We start from the raw sequence: 21,349 nt of genomic DNA, 5'->3' as shown, positions 1-21,349 counted from the left end.
TATACATAGATGAGCAATATTAAGAGTTAAAGAAGGGAGGCAGCAGAGAAGAGAAAGGGACAGGAGCAGAAGAGAATAAGCAATCAAAAGGTATTAGAGACACGCAAGGGAGTAACTGCATTCTCTGATTTAACATGTGCAAGGTCAATTGATCGATTAATATTATATCAAAATCCTCAGGTTGGTAACCCCAATGCCCCAGTACACTGAAAGCAAAATGGGAATCATTGTAATGGAGCGACTACTGTTCTTACTTTGTCTCGAGTTGATGCACTATAATCTCTTAAAAAAAATTCTAAGAAAATATCTGCTGGTTCTTTTTGCTCCAAATCTCTCAGTCTGTTACAAGAAATGTAGCTCAGGCTAATCATGAGCAAGACCAGGGGAGATACAATATTTTATGATCAATTCAAGTCATCAACCTCTTGCCCAAGTCAATTTCATACCTTTCAAATGCTGTTGGGTCTGTGGTTGGCACACCAACAGTGTAGAAGCACAGGATAGTACATTCTGCCAGTTAACCTCATGGGTCTCCAGAACTTGCTGAAAATGAGTTATCAGCTCCTCTGCGCTAAATAGTACAAACAGCTGCGAAGAGTGAGAAAGCATAATAAAGCATATTATTAATCTAAAAAGGTTAAAACATAGTTTCAAAGGTCAAGGAAAAGTTCAATATTGCAAGAGTTCATTACACTGGAAAAGGAGGGGACATGACCTGGTGGTACAAGGGAAAAAAGAGATGGAATATAAATTAGAAAACAAAAAGAGACGCATCAGATGTCATGAACTGATCAAGGCTGCATATTGTAAAGAGACAAATATATGTGCTGACTGCTGAAGTCTTGCCAAATTTTGGAAGCTCTGGAGGATTAAGATACCGAACTAGCTGCTGCAGTCTTGTAGCAGTACACTGGTGAGCGTACAGCTGAGGAGAAAAACAAATTCACTGGGAGGGGAGGGGGTAATGTGAAATTATGCAAAAGACAGAGGTAAAGGATTACGAGGAGACAGAGATTTATTCTTTCAGCCAAGGAAGTTGCTCTACGCAACCGTCTAAAGGCAACAGAAGGAGTAGAATTCATTATTCAAGTCAGACAAAGCAGCAAGAGCAAACGTGTAAAGTAAGAATCAGTCAATCTTGGTTCAAATTTTCTGGGTCATTGTGACCTGACTTAATCCCACCTTTTGATTTGAACACAAATCCAAAACACTGAAATTACTGAGGCAGAACCTTCACCATAGGTCAAAGATTCGCTTCACTACAATTTTTCTTTTAAGATTAGTACCTTTTTCAAAGGGCCCACAGCATCAGGCCTGTAAAACAGCCCAGCCTAAACGAAACTCACCAAGTTTAGATTCATTTTGGTTTCTAACCCAGCATCATTATTAACTTAATTTGTTTTTAACCCAGTTTTAAATTCAGGATCAAGACATTTCATAATATTGTCTGATAATGCTTTCACTTTTTGGCACATTTGGCTGTAAAGAAAAGCTATAACTTCTTATTTAAGAGTCCCTTTGCCAAATACAACTGGAATTTGCAAACAGGAACATATTATCACAGTTATGTACATGGGGTCAGTCTATTTGCCGCTAACTGTTTGTTAAAATATAATCAATAGATTTTCCATGGGATCACTTACAATAAATTGGATACCAGTACATCGTGTATTGCTTAATGTATTATTCTGCTACTAAAGTAGAGCTGTCATAAAATCTAATAATTGTTAAGTTGTGATATGTTGATCATTTTAAAAAGACTTTAGAAAAAAACATTACTTTTAATGGCTGTGATTTACAGCAAAATCTATTCACATCAGATTTTTTTTTTTAAAGAGTATCAGGATGGAAAGTGATTGAAGTAGTGAACTAAGCTTTGAAATTGTTTCCCCAAACTCTGTAAATAATGAGCTATTTGTTAGCTGTCTCAGTAATCACTGAGCCTTTCATAACAAAAACAGAATTACCTGGAAAAACTCAGCAGGTCTGGCAGCATCGGCGGAGAAGAAGAGTTGACGTTTCGAGTCCTCATGTTCTGTTGAAGGGTCATGAGGACTCGAAACGTCAACTCTTTTCTTCTCCGCCGATGCTGCCAGACCTGCTGAGTTTTTCCAGGTAATTCTGTTTTTGTTTTGGATTTCCAGCATCCGCAGTTTTTTTGTTTTTATCACTGAGCCTTTCATGCTCATTGTGTTGGGTGGTTCCTGGTCTCATGTGCTCGCTGAGCAGTTCCCCTCTAACTGCGAATAGGGGAGATAAAAGGATAAATTCAGGTTGTCAGTCAAGTTTAAAAAAAAAACAAAGTTACAATGACAAACTTTCGCCAGGGACAGGAGGTTAGAATTTAGGAGGGCAGTTAAAAGTTATTTTGTTTCAGCCCTTCAAGCTTGCTCTACCATTCACAGAATCACAGTGCAGAAGAGGCCCTTTGGCCCATCGAGTCTGCACCGACATGTGAGAAACACCTGACCTACCTACCTAATCCCATTTACCAGCATTTGGCCCATAGCCTCGAATGTTATGACGTGCCAAGTGCTCATCCAGGTACTTTTTAAAGGATGTAAGGCAACCCGCCTCCACCACCCTCCCAGGCAGTGCATTCCAGACCATCACCACCCTCTGGGTAAAAAGGTTTTTCCTCACATCCCCCCTAAACCTCCTGCCCCTCACCTTGAACTTATGTCCCCTTGTGACTGACCCTGCAACTAAGGGGAACAGCTGCTCCCTATCCACCCTGTCCATGCCCCTCATAATCTTGTACACCCTGATCAGGTCACCCCTCAGTCTTCTCTGCTCCAATGGAAACAACCCAAGTCTATCCAACCTCTCTTCATAACTTAAATGTTGCAACCCAGGCAACATCCTCGTGAATCTCCTCTGCATCCCCTCCAGTGCAATCATATCCTTCCTATAATGTGGCGACCATGCAGTACGATCATGGCTAACCTTCTATCTCCATATCCCTCGATTCACTTAGTACCCAAAAAAAAACTATCTCTGCCTTGAATATACTCAACTAAGCAGCCACCGCCCTCTGGGGTAAAAAATTCCAAAGGTTCACGACCCTTTAATTAATTTCTCACCTCAGCCCTAAATGGCGATCCTCTTATTCGGAGACTGCGACTCCTAGAGGAACACTCGCCAACCAGACCAGCATCTACTTTGTCAAACCCCTTAATAGTTTTAAAATTTAAATGAGATCATCTCTCATTCTTATAAACTCTAGGGACTTTAAGCCTCGCCTGCTCAATCTCTCCTCAGAGGGCAATCCCCTCACTTCAGGAGTAAGTCTGGTTGGAGCAGAGGTTTAGTCACTACCCTGAAATACTGGTTTCCAACTTTGGTCACCAGCCAACCACATCCCTGTAATAGCTATTAGATCTAACCCACTTATCTCTATTTGTGCCATTAATTTGCCCATCTTGTTACAAATACTTTGTGCATTCAGATAAAGCACCTTTCATTTTAACGATTTACCTGGGTTCACCTGATTCACTGATGCACTATAACCGTTAAACTTTTTATTTCTTCCTGTCACACTTTGCTTATCTTAACCCAAAACACAGCACTGCTCTGTGGCCTTGTTGTTTTTCTTTAGATTTATAAATATCCCTTCACTGGAACACTCCCACAACTCCGTGCATTGTTTTATATTATTACACAAAGACATCGAGCTGGTTTAATTGATCATAATTCTTTATCTGCTCACATACTGTGAAATAAAGAAGCTTCATGAATTTCTATCTGGACTTGTGTTACCCAGCATCTTCTCAGTCCCCTTTCAAAAGTTCTGGAGAAATGTGGCATTACGTGCAAAACATATAGCTGCCTGGTTAAGGTTGCAAGGAGGTTCTATTTGTAGACTTCTGTGTAATGTTGTCACGTGAGTGGTGAGTCTTCTCTAACTTTTAAGTAGGTCCTACATCCCCTTACAGGAGCACCTGGCACCATTGAACCCGAGAAGGTGTCACCAAGATAACTGAATTTCTAAAATAGCTACAAACGAAACAGCCTGGGGTCGTTCAATTGTTAGACTGTAAATTTTGTAGAATAGAAAGTACTCAGTTTTAGGTTGAATTTTAACACTGCCTTGAGTCAGACTTGACGTTTAATGCCTATGTTAACTAAAGTAACCTTTTAACTATGTGCATAAGTGATGTATCTTGATCTACGAACATTGGCTACAGATATAAAATTACCAATTGTACTGAAATGTCAAAAGACAACTACTGTCCCAATTATGTTAACAAACTTTATTAGATCAGCATATTTTGCGGAAGGATGGTAACTCAGCAGTCGTGCATTCCCAGCCCCAGGATTAAACTGTCAAGGAAACAGGGCTCTTTAGTTAAGTGACTTTAATTTAATGAAAAACACATTCAAACTTTTGTTTTGAGAAAGTACAAAAAAAAATTGCTTCACTAAATTGAAGTCACTCAGCTGGAGAGTAACAATTGTGGAGAAGTCATAAGCATAGAAGTGAGATCTTATTACAACAGTACCAGAACATACTCCTCCTTAATGTTTTCTTCTCACAGGGGCAAAGGAACGCATCACAATTGAAATACAATTTAGTTCATGCATTTGCAATAAACGCAGCTTCTTAGAATACAACTATGTTTTATGATAGTTAATTACCTTTCTGTATAACGTTATTAGAAGAGGCCCTGTTTTAGCAAAGCACCATTCTCCCTGCATGCGAATGGCATCAGATGCTGAGAAAGGAAGAAAATGCTAAAGTTACACACAACATTCCCTCCTGAACAGAATTGTTATTTATAACTAATCTTTTCAGTACTTTAAGCATTGAGCCATGGAAATATTTGATGGCACTTTTCACTATTTCTCTAATAGTCGCAGAAGGAGCCACTAGAGAAAGTGAATTAATGCCTTTAACCAGCTAAGCTTTTGTGATGATCTGACAAATGATGCAAGATCATGAAATATCACACCATCTATATCATCCCGAGGTTGAGAACAGTAGAAACATCTGGTTACCAAAATTTATTTTGCACTCCTTTTAATTTGCCATTTTCTTCCTTTTTTCCCTTGAAGGTGATGACTCTGGCTTTGGTACAAAGTAGATAGCTGCTGGCAGTCCTCTGTGGATCTCTCAGCCACACTGCCATTCTTTACACATTAGCTAAACACTTCGTGGTACTGGGCTAGTCACCCATCGGGTAGCATCACAGGGAAGTTTGATCCCGTCCTAGTGTGGCACCAACATATGTACAACAGGAGTTACCTGATAGCATTCAAGAGAGAGGAGGGGAGAAAGAAAGAGAGGAAGTGACACAGAGAGAGAGAGAGAGCCTATAGATTTGTTGGCTGACTTATCTCCCCCTTTGGCCAACTCTAGTGCGGCCAAGATCACCATCACTGTGATATATCTCAGCAGAGACAAAAGATTCATCCTGGAACCTCCAGCTATAGCTCAGTGTCATAACACTGTAACTCTATTCCTTGTTAGTCATCTGGTTATCAGGGTCTAATAAGTAGTGGTTACAAGGAAGAAATTGCAGCTTTGGTTTTTTTTTTAATGTTGCATTATTCCCACTAGTCAATCCACAGCAGCCATAACAGAAACAGTCATGAGGTTAGCAGAGACCAATCAATCATTGCTTTTGTTTAAAAAAAGAAACAGAAAGCCACTGAACCTGTAGTTTAAAGGGTGGCCTACAATCAGACTTGGAAGTGGGAAAACACTAAACAATGCGTGATTCCCTTTCAGGGCTTCGTGACAGAGGCAGAGAGTCTACGGCTGCCTCAATCAGGGGTTTAAATTATTTACATGGTTTCCCAGAACGAAGGGAAGATTTAGGAGTTGGATATAATTATTTTAAATTTCTGTCCAGAACATCCCAGGTATGCCACATTGCTACAGAAAATAGGCTATGCAGAAATTATTTTGGGTTTATCTATGTGGTTTCTCAGAAAAAGGGTTCAGTTGGTGCTTGGAAGTCACTGAAGCCCCTGCCAATAGCAGGGGACCATCAAGAGCCAGGGGCATTTTCTGATTTGAAGTCACTAAGCAATGAGGCCCATGCTTGCACTGGGGAGTCCATAATCATGAAGCATTGAAGGAAAGTTGGAGGGTTAATTTAGCCAGATGCTAGTGGAGGGACTCCAAGAAATCTAATACCTCAGAGAATAGAGGGAACACTGAGCAGAATCAAAGTGAATTCCTGAGAGCTGTGGCACACCTTGGTTTGGTCTCAAGAGAAGTGAAGGAACACTCAAGATCCTGTAAAGTATTGGGGAACTCTTGGTTGTAAATGAAAGTGGAATGGGGAGTGTCCTGTTGAGATTTTCAGATTTGAATTATGTGTTTACGAAATAAAGTGTTAAGTAAATAGAGCTTGCTTTGCTTAACTCATGTACAGTAAGTTTTTGTTTAAAACATGAAACCTTGTGGCATAATTCTTTTAGTTAATAACTGGGTGTTTGGAGTTTATTTTTAAAAGTTACTAGTCTCCACCGAGTTGAAAATACTAGCAAAGTGGCCACCCAAACCAAAACAATCCAGGTTTGTAATTTTAAAACAACTACCTCAATATAAATGGATCAATTTCTACAGCAATGTAGCCGTCAGCCAGTTTTGCAAAATCACTTCCTTCTTAATAAATGGAACATAATATGTCACCATCAACCAAAGAACATGATGAATGTTGTTACTGGGCAGACTTACCCTCGTAACGAAAGGCTCGACCAGGATAAAAAAAGAAAAAAGTCTGCTCAAGTAATCCATGCTGCCTTTCATTACGTGCAAAAGGGAGAACAAAGTAATATTTTTTCTTTAAAAGCACAAAGATCAGGATTCCAGGTTAGTCTAGGTTCATGACACAGGCTGACTCTTAAGTTATAATATGTGTGTAAGAGATAGTGTTGTCTGAGTTGTTGATGTTATCTGTTGTTGTTACCTTCAAGTACAGGATTGTAGGTGAGAATCTGTGTTAGTGCATGGTGGAAGAACTTCTTTAGTGAATCCAGAGAGATGGCACCATGGAACGACGCCACATCAAACATACTCAGCCTGTAGGAAGCAGGATCAATATACGTTATTAAAAAGTGACATACAGGGTATTTGCAATAAACATATTACATAATTTGTTTTAAAAAGCAGCTGGATTTCATATTTCACTAACAAAAAGGTGTAACCAAAAAAAATTGTCGAGTCTAGAATACTACCAAGCATTTCTAATTTCATGACAAGGCATCCACTCCCTACACCATCGACGCACAGTGGCAGCAGTGTGTACCATCTACCAGATGCACTGCAACAACTCACCAAGGCTCCTTCAATAACACCTTTCAGCCCGTGACCTCTAACACTAGAAGGACAAGGGCAGCAGATGCATGGGAACACCATGACCTGCAAGTTCCCTTCCAATACACACCATCCTGTCTTGGAAATATATCACCGTTCCTTCACTGTCACTGGGTCAAAATCATGGAACTCCCTCCCTAACAGCACTATGGGTGTACCTACCCCACACAAACTGCAGCGGTTCAAGAAGGCGGCTCACCACCACCTTCTTAAGGGCAATAAATGCTGGCCTAGCTAGCAACCCGCATGAAAGAATATTAAAAAATGGTGTTGAAATAAGAGTAGATCCGCTCTTCGCTCTCCAGTTTCAGAGTTACTGTAAACAGGCTTTTCTACCTACAATAGTAAACAGTACATTCAGAATAATTTGCTTACTCAATTTAGCAGTCTCAAGCTATATGACCACCCACTCTTTAACTCAACAGATTCTAAGTGTACAAATCAGAACAACTGAAATACCCATTTACAATTTGACAGAAATGGTACAAAAATTCTGTATTTCTACACATACATACTTGTATGTCTTGACACCTATAAGCAATAGGTCAATTATTCTTAGTAAGAAATATGAATATTCTTGTTGAACATTGAACAAAGTTCTGATTCGGAATGGCAAATTAATTTGATCTTGTGCTCTTGTTTACTTCTTGCAACTTAAAATGTATTGTTCAATTTAAGGGTCACATAATGGAAATTCAGAAAGAACTGAATGGTTTGGGAACTAAACTGAACGATCAAGTTCCTGATCAACTAAATGTCTGAACCATCTGTTCTGGAAAATTTCAATCACAACTCAACCAGGCTAATTTCAAATGTAGAATCCTGCTATTTAAGTTTCCTACATGATTTCAGGTAAACCACGTGCATACATTTCACTAGAAAGAAAGAATGAATATCTTTATCTGCAGTGACCCAGACATCTCACAATTCTAGGCACTTAACACGTCATGCATAATCACCAAGGATAATGGGTGAACTGGCGATTCGATGTACAAAGTCGGATATTCCAACAGGAATGACTAAATGTTTAAATTTCGCACAAAGCTAAACACAAAAAAAGCTTTCTTCAAATCAAACTCCCCTGCTATTGCCTGTATGTGGGAACGTAAAATTTTGATCCATCGGTGAAAATAGACAAGTCAGCTCTTTAATGAAGAAGTAAATAACTTATTCAAAAGCTCCAACACAAGGGTAAACCAATCCAAATCTTGATATGATCTAAATTGTTTGTCCCATCCCACAGAGCTGCAATCAAACACTACATTCAAACATGAATTTTTTGCGGTAGAACATGAATGAAGACTATATGTCAAGAATTTTTAGTTGCACAAGCCAAAGCACAGAATCTCCCAAGCATAGAAAAGATCTGACACCATCAGCACATACCAGGCTGCACACAAAATGGACATTCCAACATCTTGCCCATCAATGAATTAAGTGGCAGTTTATCAGAAAGTCAAACACATAATGATAGCTGTCCCATTAATACTTTAGTGTCTTTGATTATTTCTAGGCTTGCCCTCAGCACAGCTGAATAAGGAGATGTGTTGAAGATGTGGAGAAAGACATAAATCCACATCAAAAGTACATTTCAACATTTATCCATGATTTCTGAACAATAAATGGTAGCCTTAATTGGTTACAAAATTATTTTTCCTTCTTTCATGTCCTCTTTGTCCGAGAGTGCTGACTCACGCATTGGAACAGAACCACAGGTACCAACAGTTCCAATACCTTTCCAAGGGGCCACTATTCTGTTGTAAGTCTAAAGCGTGGATACTGACAGATTGTTTAGTTACAAAGGCATTGAAACTGAGCCTAATACTGTTCTCAGCAAAGAAACACATGCACACATGCACAGCTGGGGTCACTGATCTGCAATTGGCAATGAGAAACCTGGCTGATTCTTAGACCAGCGAGAAGCCTATTACATCAGCCACAGGCTTGGTTCAGGTCTACTAACTGCAAAGTTCAGCTATCAAAGGTGGAGCATGCCTGGCATGTATGGTTCGGCTTGTCACTAAACATTGAGCAGTCTTTCCCTCAACCATTCTACCACTCATTGCGAGTGGCAATTCTCGCTGTATGTTATAATTAGATCATAACTCCATCATCTTTGTGCATATACCAATACTACACACAGAGGAGCCTGTCTGCTTGCATGACACATTCAGCCAATTACAGTTTAACAGTTCAACAGATTTCAGCAGTTTTGTGACTTAGCATTAAATGGCCAGAAAAATAAGTTTAGTTGAAAAGTAACTTGTGCTTTGTCCCAATGGAGGAGAGGTAAAACACCAACTCACCAGGCCCAGCCCATTCACTGAGGGGATTGGAGTATAGGAATAAAGAATTCATGCTACAAAATTGTACAAGACTTTGGTGAAAACGCCCCTCGGGTACTAGGTGATTTGTAATGGAGGTGACAAGGGTCTCATCTGCTTAGAGAGCTGGTGAGAGCACTCCGTCGCCTGCTTTGGATAAGGCTGATCACATTAAGTGCCGGCCGGGTATTTAACGGGGCAGTGGCGGGCCAGCCCCGGGATCAAGGACACCCTGGAGATGGAAGTGCCGCCCGTCAAAAGCTGCCAGCTAATCAGAGGCTGGCAGACCTCCACTGAGCAGCAGCTCCACCAGGGAGGCAGTAGTTACTGCTAGTAATGCACCCACCAGAGGCCTAGGGTCACCATGGACCCATGCACAGGTGAGTGTGGCAGGGGGGAGGTCATGGCAGGAGGGGTGCTGGCTCTCAGTGGGCCACCCCCTTACCGATGCTGGGACCCTCGAACAGGCACTAAGTGCCTTTGAATGAGGGAGACCCCACTCCCCCACCCTGTAGGCCCACAAGTAACCGGATAGCATTTGCTTTTTAGGCTTCCCACATGGCAAGTCCTTGACCTGCCACTGGGTGAATACCAGCGGCGGCAGCAGATAAGGCCCCAAGATGTGCATTAATTGCCCACTTAAGGACCTGAATTTATGGCCTTCCTGCCACGGACTTAATCAGGGCAATGAGGGGAAAGGTGAAGTGTCCATCGAGGAATGATACGCTTGCAGTGGAGGCAGTATGGCGAGGGTTTACTAGATTGGTCCTGGGTTGTGCACAGTCTCCATAGAGACTGATGGTTTTTAAAAAGCTATTTGAATTCCAGTGACCGACTGAAAAGATTACACAAGATTTCAAGTTTTAAGACTATCATTATAATAAAGAAACGAAAGGCAACATTGTCTCAACACCATACTCTAAACCACAGAAAAGTTTCCCTATTTAACTGTTAAAAAAAACAGAAATTCCCGCCATGGTGGGTGGGGCTGGGAGGGGATAATGCCCCCTACACTTTATTCTCCCGGAACCAGCCCAAAGCTATCCTCCACTCCCAATAGCCTGCTTCCTTTTTCCTTTCCAAACTGGGTAACTTCTAACCCCAGAAATGATTTTCACTGGAGGGTTACATTGGAGATTCCTTCCCTCTAGCCCATGCCAAACGAATCTTCTGGTCTCCCTTAAACCCTTACAAACTTGGACTTTTCAATCTGAGCACAAGCACCCACCTGTATTCTGCATAATGAACCATAGGGTCAGCATTTTCACTGCTTCAGATGCAGGGCTAGCTGCCTCGATCTCCTGCTCTGTCTCTCAAATGGCTGCACGCTGACTTGTGTCGGTGAGTTTCAGGAATATCTTAGAAACCCTGTAATCAGATACTACAATGGCTTGCTATGGACACTTCTATTCCCAAAGCCTATCATCATGGCAATGTGAATTACATGGGCTTTGTATGGGTAGAAATACTAATGAGCTATCCTCTAAACCCCACCCCCCTAAAACTCTATTTTATCTTGGAATTATGCATACGGTATAACTGTTTATCAAACCTGACATTCCTAATACCTCTCTCTGTGAGACTTGGAGGCCAATAGCCTACCCACAGTTAGCAAAACTGCTCTTGCTATTATCTACAGGTGTGAACTTCTAGCACCTTCTTCCCAGTAAGACAACCTGGGCCTCCCTTTAATCTTTAAGGACTAAGCCACCCAGGCCTGGAGTCAGGCAGAATTTAGAGCAGGTCACATGATCCCCTTCATTCCTCAGTAGATACAGAGAGATTGTTTCCTGTCTGGGGAATCTAGAACAAAAGGGTACAGTTTCAAGATAAGGGGCCATACATTTAGGTCTATAAATGCTGTTGTTGATGCTACCTTGAATTTTTACCTTTATTTACTGTGAAAATCAAGTTCAGTATGATATTACTGCCTTTTCCCTCTTCCAGATATGAGGAGAAATTTCTTAACACAGACGGCTCTGATTCTTTGGAATTCTCTACACCAGATGGTTGTGGATGCTCCATCTTTGAATATGTTTAAGGCCAAGGGAGATAGATCTTTGGTCTCTCAGGCAATCAAGGGATGTGGGGAGAGGGTGGGTAAATGGAGTTGAAGCCCCAAGATCAGCCATGATCATATTGAATGGCGGAGCAGGGTTGAGAAGTCGTCCTGTCTATTCCTGCTCCTATCCCTTGTGTTCTTGTGTGCTATTCAGGCAGGAAAGTTCATTTTTCAATCCCTAATGGATGTTGACTTAGCTGAGGCAGAAATACAGGCAATATCATTGACTGTAGTGCCCCGGGTGAAGGAGGACAACATCAGCCAGTGCTCCCACTCTACTCTATCTGCTAAAGACTGTGATGCCCTCTGTGGTCAGCTAGTCAGCCAACTAGTCAGCCAACCTCACACATGAATCATGGATAGCCAGGTCAAAACCTTGATCACTCTGCATGGAACCTTACCTCAGCCAGGTTCAATACGCTTGGTAGAGCAAAGGCAAGAAAATGCTGACCCTATTGTTCACCATGCAGAATATAGGTGGGTGCTTATGCTCAGACTGAAAAGTCCAAGTTTGCAAGGGTTTAAGGGAGGCTGGGAGATTCATTTAGCATGGACTAAAGGGGAGGAATCTCCAGTGTAGACAAACAATAAAATAGAGAGAAACTTTTTAAAAGTATGTTATACTTAGAACCACCAAGACTGCGGCCCGGGGTCAACTTCTACCAGTACTGACCAGGTCATGAACAAATTAGAAAGTTTGTAGACGTTTGCACATACCAGAATTGAGCTGCTTTCTGTCCAGCAGCAACTTCTTTTTCCCTTTCGTTCCACACATTATCCAGTAACCCTGGAAAAGGGGAAAGGCAATAACAAATCATCCTGAACATGATTTTCACAGTGAATAAAGGCAAAAATTCAAGGTAGCATCAATAACAACAACTGGCATTTACAGGGGCTTTAATCTAGAAAAACATCCCTAGATACTTCTCAAAGTTTAAACAGACAACAAACACTGAGCCAAGGCAAACAATATTAGCAGTGATGACCAAAAGCTCGGTCAAAGGGATGGACTTCAAGGAGGGTCTTAAAGGAGGAGAGGAATGTGGACAGGCAGAGGGCAAGTTCCTGAAGGTGGCACCCAGATGGTTGAAGCAATAACTGCCAATACTGGGGTGAAAGAGGTGACGCATAAACAGCCAGATTCAGAGGAACAGCGAGTTCTGAGGGACCAGGCAATTTAGGCTGCAGGACAGATAGGGATAGACAAGGTCATAAATGGATTTAAACACAAAGATGAGAATTTTAAAGTGGGGGCTTTGGAATGACATGTAAGTGGGACAACACAGGATAGAGTACAAGTGGTAGAGTTTTGGATGAGCTGAAGTTTACAGATCATGGAAGATGTGAGGCTGGCAAGGTGAGCACTGAAACAGTCAAAACTCTGAGGTAACAAAGGAATGGTTGAAAGTTTCAGCAACAGATTGGCTGAGACAGGGTTGAATCAGACTATGTTACTAAGATAAAGTAGACAACTTTTGTGCTAGTGGGGATTTAGGGTTGGAAGCTCAACTTGGAGCTGAGTAGCACACTAAGGAATCAATGGCAGAGGTACAGGCCAAAGGCGATGGCTTACTCCTTCCCAATATTCAAAGAAAGGAAAGTGCAGCTCATCCAAGAAAGGATGTTAGATATGGTATCTGAAGCAATAGACAATAAAGGCAGCGATACAGGTATTGGAATAATAGAGTTGGTGTCAGTAACATACATGTGGAAGCTGACCCCATGTCTTCACATGATCTTGCCAAAATGAAGCTTGTAGATGTGGACAATCTAGTCTTGGGAGACAGGATGGGGGAAGAAAGAGACATCATTGCTGAAGATGCTGTGGCTACTATTCAATAGATAAAAGTGAAAGCAAGTGGATGCAATCAAACTGAGCTGTAATTGTAGAAGGATTGGGAGAAGGATCAGAGGACAGTTGAGGAGAATTTTTTTTTTAAAACCTAGAGGGAGGTGTGGGTCTGAGGTCAGTGTCCGAAAGAAAGAGACAGAGATACTCATCGAAATTAAAACTAAACTTGGACAAGCACCTTAGGTTGTGTAACCTACAGGGTCACAGGCCAAGAGCTGGAAAATGGGATTAGGCTTGACAACTCTTTTTTTGATTGGTACAGACACAATGGGTCAAATGGCCTCCTTCTGTGCTATAAATTTCTATGATTCTATGAATGGAAAAGAGAAATTAAAGAAATGGTCGACAACGTCAATGTCAATGTAGAGGAAGACAAGAGGGATAATGTCCTACAGACAGTCGCAGAAGGCATCATCTGTGAATTTGATCAGGGAAGACTTTTGCAGGTGCATAATAGCTACATGACAACAGAAGGAAGATTATTTTACTTGCAACTTTCCCTCAAGTACAATTTGAAAAGGATCAGGATCACAATTCTTTATCTGTAATTAGAACATAACTAGTGCACCCTGAGCAGAGAGAATTTTTTTAAAAATCATTTTATTCATTTAAGGGATGTGGGCTTTGCTGGCTGGGTCAGCATTTATTGCCCATCCCTAATTGCCCTTGAGAAGGTGGTGGTGAGCTGCCTTCTTGAACCGCTACAGTCCATGTGGTATAGGTACACCCACAGTGTCGTTAGGAAGGGAGTTCCAGGACTTTGACCCAGCGGCAGTGAAGGAATGGTGATATATTTCCAAGTCAGGATGGTGAGCTACTTGGAGGGGAACTTCCAGGTGGTGGCGTTCCCTTCTGTCTGCTGCCCTTGTCCTTCTAGATGGTAGTGGTCATGGGTTTGGAACGTGCTGTCTAAGGAGGCTTGATGAGTTCCTGTAGTGCATCTTAAGGACGGTACATACAGCTGCCACTGTATGTCAGTAGAATAGGGAGTGAATGTTTGTGGACGGGATACCAATCAAGTGGGCTGCTTTGTCCTGGGTGGCGTCAAGCTTCTTGAGTGTTGTTGGAGCTGCACTCATCCAGGCAAGTGGAGAGTATACCATTAAACTCCTGACTTGTGCGTTGTAGATGGTGGACAGGCTTTGGGGAGTCAGAATGTGAGTTATTGGCGCAGGGTTCCTAGCCTCTGACCTAATCTTGTAGCCACAGTATTTATATGGCTAGGCCAGTTCAGTTTTTGGTTAATGACAACCCCAGGATGTTGATAGTGGGGTTTCAGCAATGATAATGACATTGAATGTCAAGGGGAAATGATTAGATTCTCTCTTGTTGGAGATGGTCATTGTCTGACACTTGAGTGGCATGAATGTTACTTGCCACTTGTCAGCCCAAGCCTGGATATTGTCCAAGTCTTGTTGCATTTAGAAACGAACTGTTTCAGTATTTGAGGAGTCGCAAATGGTACTGAACATTGTGCAATCATCAGTGGACATCCCCACTTCTGACCTTAAGACGGAAGGAAGGTCATTGATGAAGCAGATGAAAGTGTTTGGGCCGAGGATATTACCCTGAGGAAGTCCTGCAGGGATGTCCTGGGGCTGAGATGATTGACCTCCAACAGCCACAACCATCTTCCTTTGTGCTAGGTATGACTCCAACCAATGAAGAGTTTTCCCCCGATTCCCATTGACTCCAGTTTTGCTAGGCTTCCTTGATGCCACACTCAGTCAAATGCTGCCTTGATGTCAAGAATTGTGAACAATGTACTATATAGAAAAACATAGTTCCTGACTGTTGAAAATAAATGCTTCACCAGCAGACTACAAACTAAATGAACCAGTAATTCTTTAAAGGCTGGTTGATATAGCTCACAAGAAAGTAAATGCATTAGAATATGAATCAGTGCTCTCTGGTGAATGCAAAACTCTGAACAGGTTATTGAAAAACAGAATGGAGGTTTTAAAATATAAGAGAAAATTTTCTAATGTAAGATTTGGGAATGAGTCACCCTGGTAAATAGAAGTTGACTATTGTTTAGAAATGACCATCCAGGAGACTGGCATGGAGAAACTCCTCTTGCAGAACTGCCAAACTGAATGAGGAGTGATTGAACATGGCAGTTTGCCTGGTCACCACATGTTGCTCTTGCCATTTGAGTAACAGGGATACAAAGTAGGAACCTCTGAATTTTGGCATGATCTCATTATGTCCCATATTCATCTTTCTTTATTGCAATTTTCAAATAAACAGCCTTGTTAGGCATTTCATTAACAGTCAACTGCAACCATAGAGCCAACCATACTTTACACCAAACATTACAAGTCATTTAACTGATGCTATTTTAAAATCACAATGTATATACAGATAATGAATTTTACTTACATGGAATCATTCTGTCCAACACTGTAAAACAGATCTGTTGATAGGGAGAGAAAGACCATTTTAGTGAAGCAGCATAATTTCAAGATATAAAACATTCCAGAGATTTTCCACTAGCTTACTGAAGACATTATTTTTCAATATGATTTTTATCCTGTAACATGATTACATTTCATTGCAGAAGAAAGTAAATAGGACATTCTTCCTTAATATGGTTTCTACTTCAGTAGTCTCAATCCTGAAAAGTGAAGGATTGATAGCCCAGAGATTACGGAATTATTTCAAGAGTACCGAAGTGATCTCTTTTTGAAGTTAGTAATGAGGCACAAATGCTACTCATTAAAAATATCTACAAAAAAAACAAAAGTTTACCATTTTTGAAAAATCTCCTTGCAGTCAGCCAAACATTCACTAACACTCTTTCATCAATCCTCAGCCCATTACCAAAGGTGAACACCATTGATCGTTGCTTATCCAATTTAAACCTGGTGGGCAGGAGGAGCAGAACTCACTGCTAACCATCACTGCAGGAACAAGGGAATGAGAGGTGGTGGGGCCTCCACCTCCCCAACATCTGGGGTAGTAGCAATCACAGGTCTCTTCTGTGTAATTCACTCTGTGATCTTACGTTATTTACACTGCTCAATTCTGGCTAGTGCAAAGCTTCAAAAGGGAGGTAAAATGCATTAGAGAATATTTTACACTGTAACATATTCTTCACTTTTGATGTTCATAATATTGTATAAATTATTCAACTTTAGCTCCCCTGGCTTATCCTGCTGTTCAAACTATCGTTAATGCATATAGTTCTCAGGAATGTAATAAGTATTTAGTCTGGAGTTGATGATTTGCCCTACGCTGGGAGTGTGCAATTTCATGAAATGTGTTCCCCATGCATGTCACGAATAGTGGAGTGGAATTTTTAAATCCTGTAATGGGATTTTTAAAAAAAATTTTATTCTTGATAGATGCTCATTTGGTGGACCCCATGAAGCTTTCTCGCTGACCCCTCCAGGGGCAACGGAACCCCAGTTGAGAACCCGTATTTTACATCAACTCCACTTTCCTGCTCCATCCCCGTGATTCTTGATTACCATTATGTCCAAAAATCTATCGATCTCGGTCCTGAATATTCCCATTGTCTGAGCAGCACAGCTCTCTGGGCTACAGGTTTCCAAAGATTCACAATCCTTTGAGCAAAGGAGTTTCTCATCTTAATCCTAAATGCTCTATAACGAGAGCCCTCGTTCCAATTTGTAAACAACTTGTTGCAATTTTTTTTACTGAACAAACATAATGAAAATGTTTTTGAGGACAAGGAGCATTGAACTTTGGGGAGAAAGCTGACTAAATAAACCTGGTTTGCCTTTCAGCAGCACCTCTCTTTACAACTAAGCATAGTATATTATTTACACTGCTCAATTCTGGCTAGTGCAAAGCTTCAAAACAGAGGTAAAAGGCATTCAAGAATATTTCACACTAACATATTCTTCACTTTTGATGTTCATAACATCATATAAATTATTCAACTTTAGCTCCCCTGACTTATGCTGCTGTTCAAACTATCTTTGATGCATACAGTTCTCAGGAACGTAAGTAAATACTTAGTCTTGAGTTGATCATTTGAAGCATATTTTCAGAATAGTATTGAAGATCAGATTTCAACAACATCCTAAACCAGGAGAGTCAATGCGGTTTATACGTTTGCTACAATTATGAGGTTTATTGCTGTGTTTTAGGATTGCATCTTTTGGTTTATAGGATTACTATATTTTGGGATTGCAGGGTAGATGAAAGAGGCCATATGACCTGTGCTGGTGTCTGCCTAATAATAAGCCTGTGTGGTTTAATTGTTAGAGATCTGAGGAAGACTCGGATCGTTTTATTGAGGGAGGTGCAAGGTATTTAGCTTGGGGTCAATGATAGCAGTTTCTAAGGCTACACTGAGTATGCCCTGAGTCTCTTTACTTCTAAGATGAAAGCAAGTTGGGATCAAGGATAACTAATTAACAGCTCTACTTAGATACAAAGCTAGTTGCTATGGAGAAGAGAATAGAGAAAGCCATTTTGAGATTAGGTTACAGGCTTCCCTTTAAACCCAGGTATATCACAGGCAGACAGCAATCACAGGCAGACAGCAATTTCAGTTTTGTGTTGTGTGATCTGTAGCCAACTGAAAAGTAGAGAGCAATAGATAGGACAAAACAGGCCTGTACCTTCAGCAAAGAAAACACTGACTCTATTGTTCACCATGCAGAACGCAGGTGGGAGTTTGCACTTAGATTGAAGGCCTAGCTCATGAGGAGTTAAAAAAGGCTGGAAAATTGCCTAACTTGAATCTAGAGGAAGAAGTCCACAGTGTAACCCTTACAGTGACAGATAGTTCTGGGATTAGAAGTTACCCAACCCATTGGAAGCTGGGAGTAACTGAACTGTTTGCAATAAGAACTGTAATTCAGTGGAGAGTGCAATGCACAGTGAGTAAAAAGGAACTGTTTATTTCTATAGTTTAAAGTATAAGTTGCCTACAAAAGAAAATAGTGTTTGGTCAATAGTGTTTTTAGTCATTTGATATGATAAAAGTTTGAAAACATGAAATTTTGGCATGTTATTCTTTCAGATGTTAACTGACAGTTTGAATTTCTCTCTAAAAGTATCGATCTCTACAGATCCTACAAAGATCCTAACATGTTTATCTCAAGATCAATAGTATTTCACAGAATTAAACACTTCCCTTTTTAAAAAGTGTGTTTTTTAAAAGGATTTTGGCCATGGGAGTGGTACTGGAAGGATATAGGGTTAACAACGTGTTAGCAGGTTGCAAATCTATTGAGTTGAATAATGTGCATGTTCTGGATTTAAAAGGCTGCAATTTCACAAACACTGCAGGCCTCCATTAGTAATTCTGGGGCCTGGTGAAGGTGTAGCATCTTGAATCATCCTCACCTGTGGAAAGTGCTGCACTTTAGGATCTGACCCCACAACATTTATTTCCTGAAATCCATTTCTTACTAACACAGTCACAATATCTGAAAAGACAAATTAATATTTAGTAACCACAAATACGAAACAGGCAATCAGAAATATTATCACTGTGGAAGTAAACAAATGCTGGAAATCGGAAATTTAAAAAAAAACAGAAAATCCTGGAAACAGAGCATCTGAAGAGAGAAAAGATGGGAAAATGTTTGAGCTGTATAGACGTGTTTTGTATGCCTAGCCTTTATTGTTATTCACATACTACATTATCGGTTCTATTCTTGCTTTCTTATTCACTTATATGAAAGTTCATGAACCTTTGTTGAAAAACACATTAAAGACACATCATTGCAATACAGAAGAATAACAACAGAATCCCACAGTCTAAAATTAATACAACAGTTCTGTTTAATAATACAACCCTCAGGCACACTGACAACCACCAATGAAACTTCTTGGTTGGTCTGCCAAGAGATCTTTTCTCATGGTGGATGAAGGTACCTTGTCCAGAAATCATGCCACAGTTGGCAAACTCAACACCCGAGGAAAACATAAAGGGTTGGATTAAACTCATATCTATTAGCCATCCAACACCACTGGGTCAATTGCTGCAATTGCACAGAAATTTACTTCTGTTCCTACAGCAGTCTTGCCAATGGGAACTTATACCAAAATTTTCTGTAGAGCACATTTACCAAAGCTAAAATGCAAAAACTTGCGTTAAACAAGCATAAAATATAAGAAACTCCCATGTGTTTGTCTTTTGCATGGGCCTTGCTATGTAAATGAGCAGAGGGGCTTTGGCAGATGTATCTGAGGCAAAGCAAGTGAGGTTTTGGTGTAGAATTAAAGTAAACTAATTGTGCATCAATTTCCTCAAAAATGGCACAATTCCATTCTCATGCCGTAATAATGCCGAAAAATTCGAGGACATTTTGGGCCAATGATTTTGGTGTTGTTTGGTCAAGTGTTTTTTAATACTTGAATCAGTTTCAGAACAAAATGCATTGCTTCAACCAAATCAGCCTGCAAACAGTAGATATTCATTTCTAACAATAAGCGAAGGCAGTAAGGTAGCACTTTTAATGAAGAAAACAATATGTGGAACAAATTGCTCAAAGAAATCTATTTCTATGAAAATGAATAAATGCTTCCAAAGATGCTTCTATTGCTCAAAGTAAAAGTGTAATTATATAAACAAAGACACTTCAGCAGTATCAAATGTGCAAAAATTCAAAGGGCAGACATTGAGCTTTTAAAGGAAACAGCACTTTCATAAGGCCACATTATTGGTGCTTAGCACAATGTGAAGTGGTGATTTTTTTTTTAGGTTTCCTCATTATAAACTGTCAGCTCCCATTATTTCACAACTCAGGACAGTACTTCTGGAAAGATGCAATGTAACACTGCTGATTCAGGTAGATATAAGTTACGGGAACAAAATGCTTACAGTGGCAGAGCCTTGTCAATAGGCTGAGGCACACAAAAGTAAACAAAAATGATTTAAAACACCTATCTAATAGAGCTAATGGCATTTAAGCTGACCAACTTCACTATGGAATTATTTATTCACTTTAATTAACTTAGAAGATAGAGTTAAAAACAAAAAACTGCGGATGCTGGAAATCCAAAACAAAAACAGAATTACCTGGAAAAACTCAGCAGGTCTGGCAGCATCGGCGGAGAAGAAAAGAGTTGACGTTTCGAGTCCTCATGATCCTTCAGCAGAACTGATCTGCTGAAGGGTCATGAGGACTCGAAACGTCAACTCTTTTCTTCTCCGCCGATGCTGCCAGACCTGCTGAGTTTTTCCAGGTAATTCTGTTTTTGTTTTAGAAGATAGAGTGTTTTGCATGCATTGCATGTTTCAGTATTTCAACTATCCTTCCTACCTGATAATATCTGCCTCTGTATATCTTCATGTTGGCAATCATCTTCAGTTCCCAAACAAAGGAGGCACAGATCATTGAAGAGCCAGATTATCACAGCAGTTGCATCAGGGTTACTGTACACAGAGCAGAAAATCAGGGCTTCTTCTCTTCCTCTCGGCTTGCAGATATGGTTTTAAACATCAGATTATAAATTTTACACACTCTAACTTTGAATAAAACAATCCTCCACAATTTCTTTTGAGATTGTATTATGGTTTTGTTAAAAAAAAAAAGAAAATGCTGAATATCATCATGACAGTCCCTTGTTCTCTTCCACCTTGTCTAAAACTCTGCTGGACCAATTCCCCAATTTCACACATCATTGCATTTGCTTCTCATTGCTCCAGCCCTGTCTGTTTCCATTTCTAGATTACAGTGCTGCCATTTGATTAGGTGGAAAAGTAGATGCCAAGGATCAGTGACAAAATTCGGTCTGAGAATGAAGTCCTAATATTGGCATAGAAAATATTACAGCAGTAACACTTCAAAAAAAGT

General features: G+C 40.4%; 1 protein-coding gene across 1 annotated transcript in view; it reads right to left on the bottom strand.

Annotated features, from left to right (window-relative positions):
* Positions 1–21,349, bottom strand: part of fanca (FA complementation group A) — a 112,136-nt gene that overhangs the window by 68,779 nt on the left and 22,008 nt on the right. The window contains exons 8-14 of the mRNA XM_041191757.1: positions 20,816–20,928; positions 18,891–18,973; positions 15,948–15,981; positions 12,431–12,500; positions 6,921–7,033; positions 4,639–4,715; positions 447–588 (exon numbers count right to left, since the gene is read on the bottom strand). Coding sequence (XP_041047691.1) covers positions 447–588; positions 4,639–4,715; positions 6,921–7,033; positions 12,431–12,500; positions 15,948–15,981; positions 18,891–18,973; positions 20,816–20,928 — 632 coding nt within the window. The remainder of the gene's footprint in view (positions 1–446; positions 589–4,638; positions 4,716–6,920; positions 7,034–12,430; positions 12,501–15,947; positions 15,982–18,890; positions 18,974–20,815; positions 20,929–21,349) is intronic.

Source organism: Carcharodon carcharias, chromosome 7, assembly GCF_017639515.1.
Source record: "Carcharodon carcharias isolate sCarCar2 chromosome 7, sCarCar2.pri, whole genome shotgun sequence".
Taxonomy (NCBI): Eukaryota; Metazoa; Chordata; class Chondrichthyes; order Lamniformes; family Lamnidae; genus Carcharodon; species Carcharodon carcharias.
Note: the sequence above shows the minus strand (reverse complement) of the source record. Positions and strands in the feature narration are given on the sequence as shown.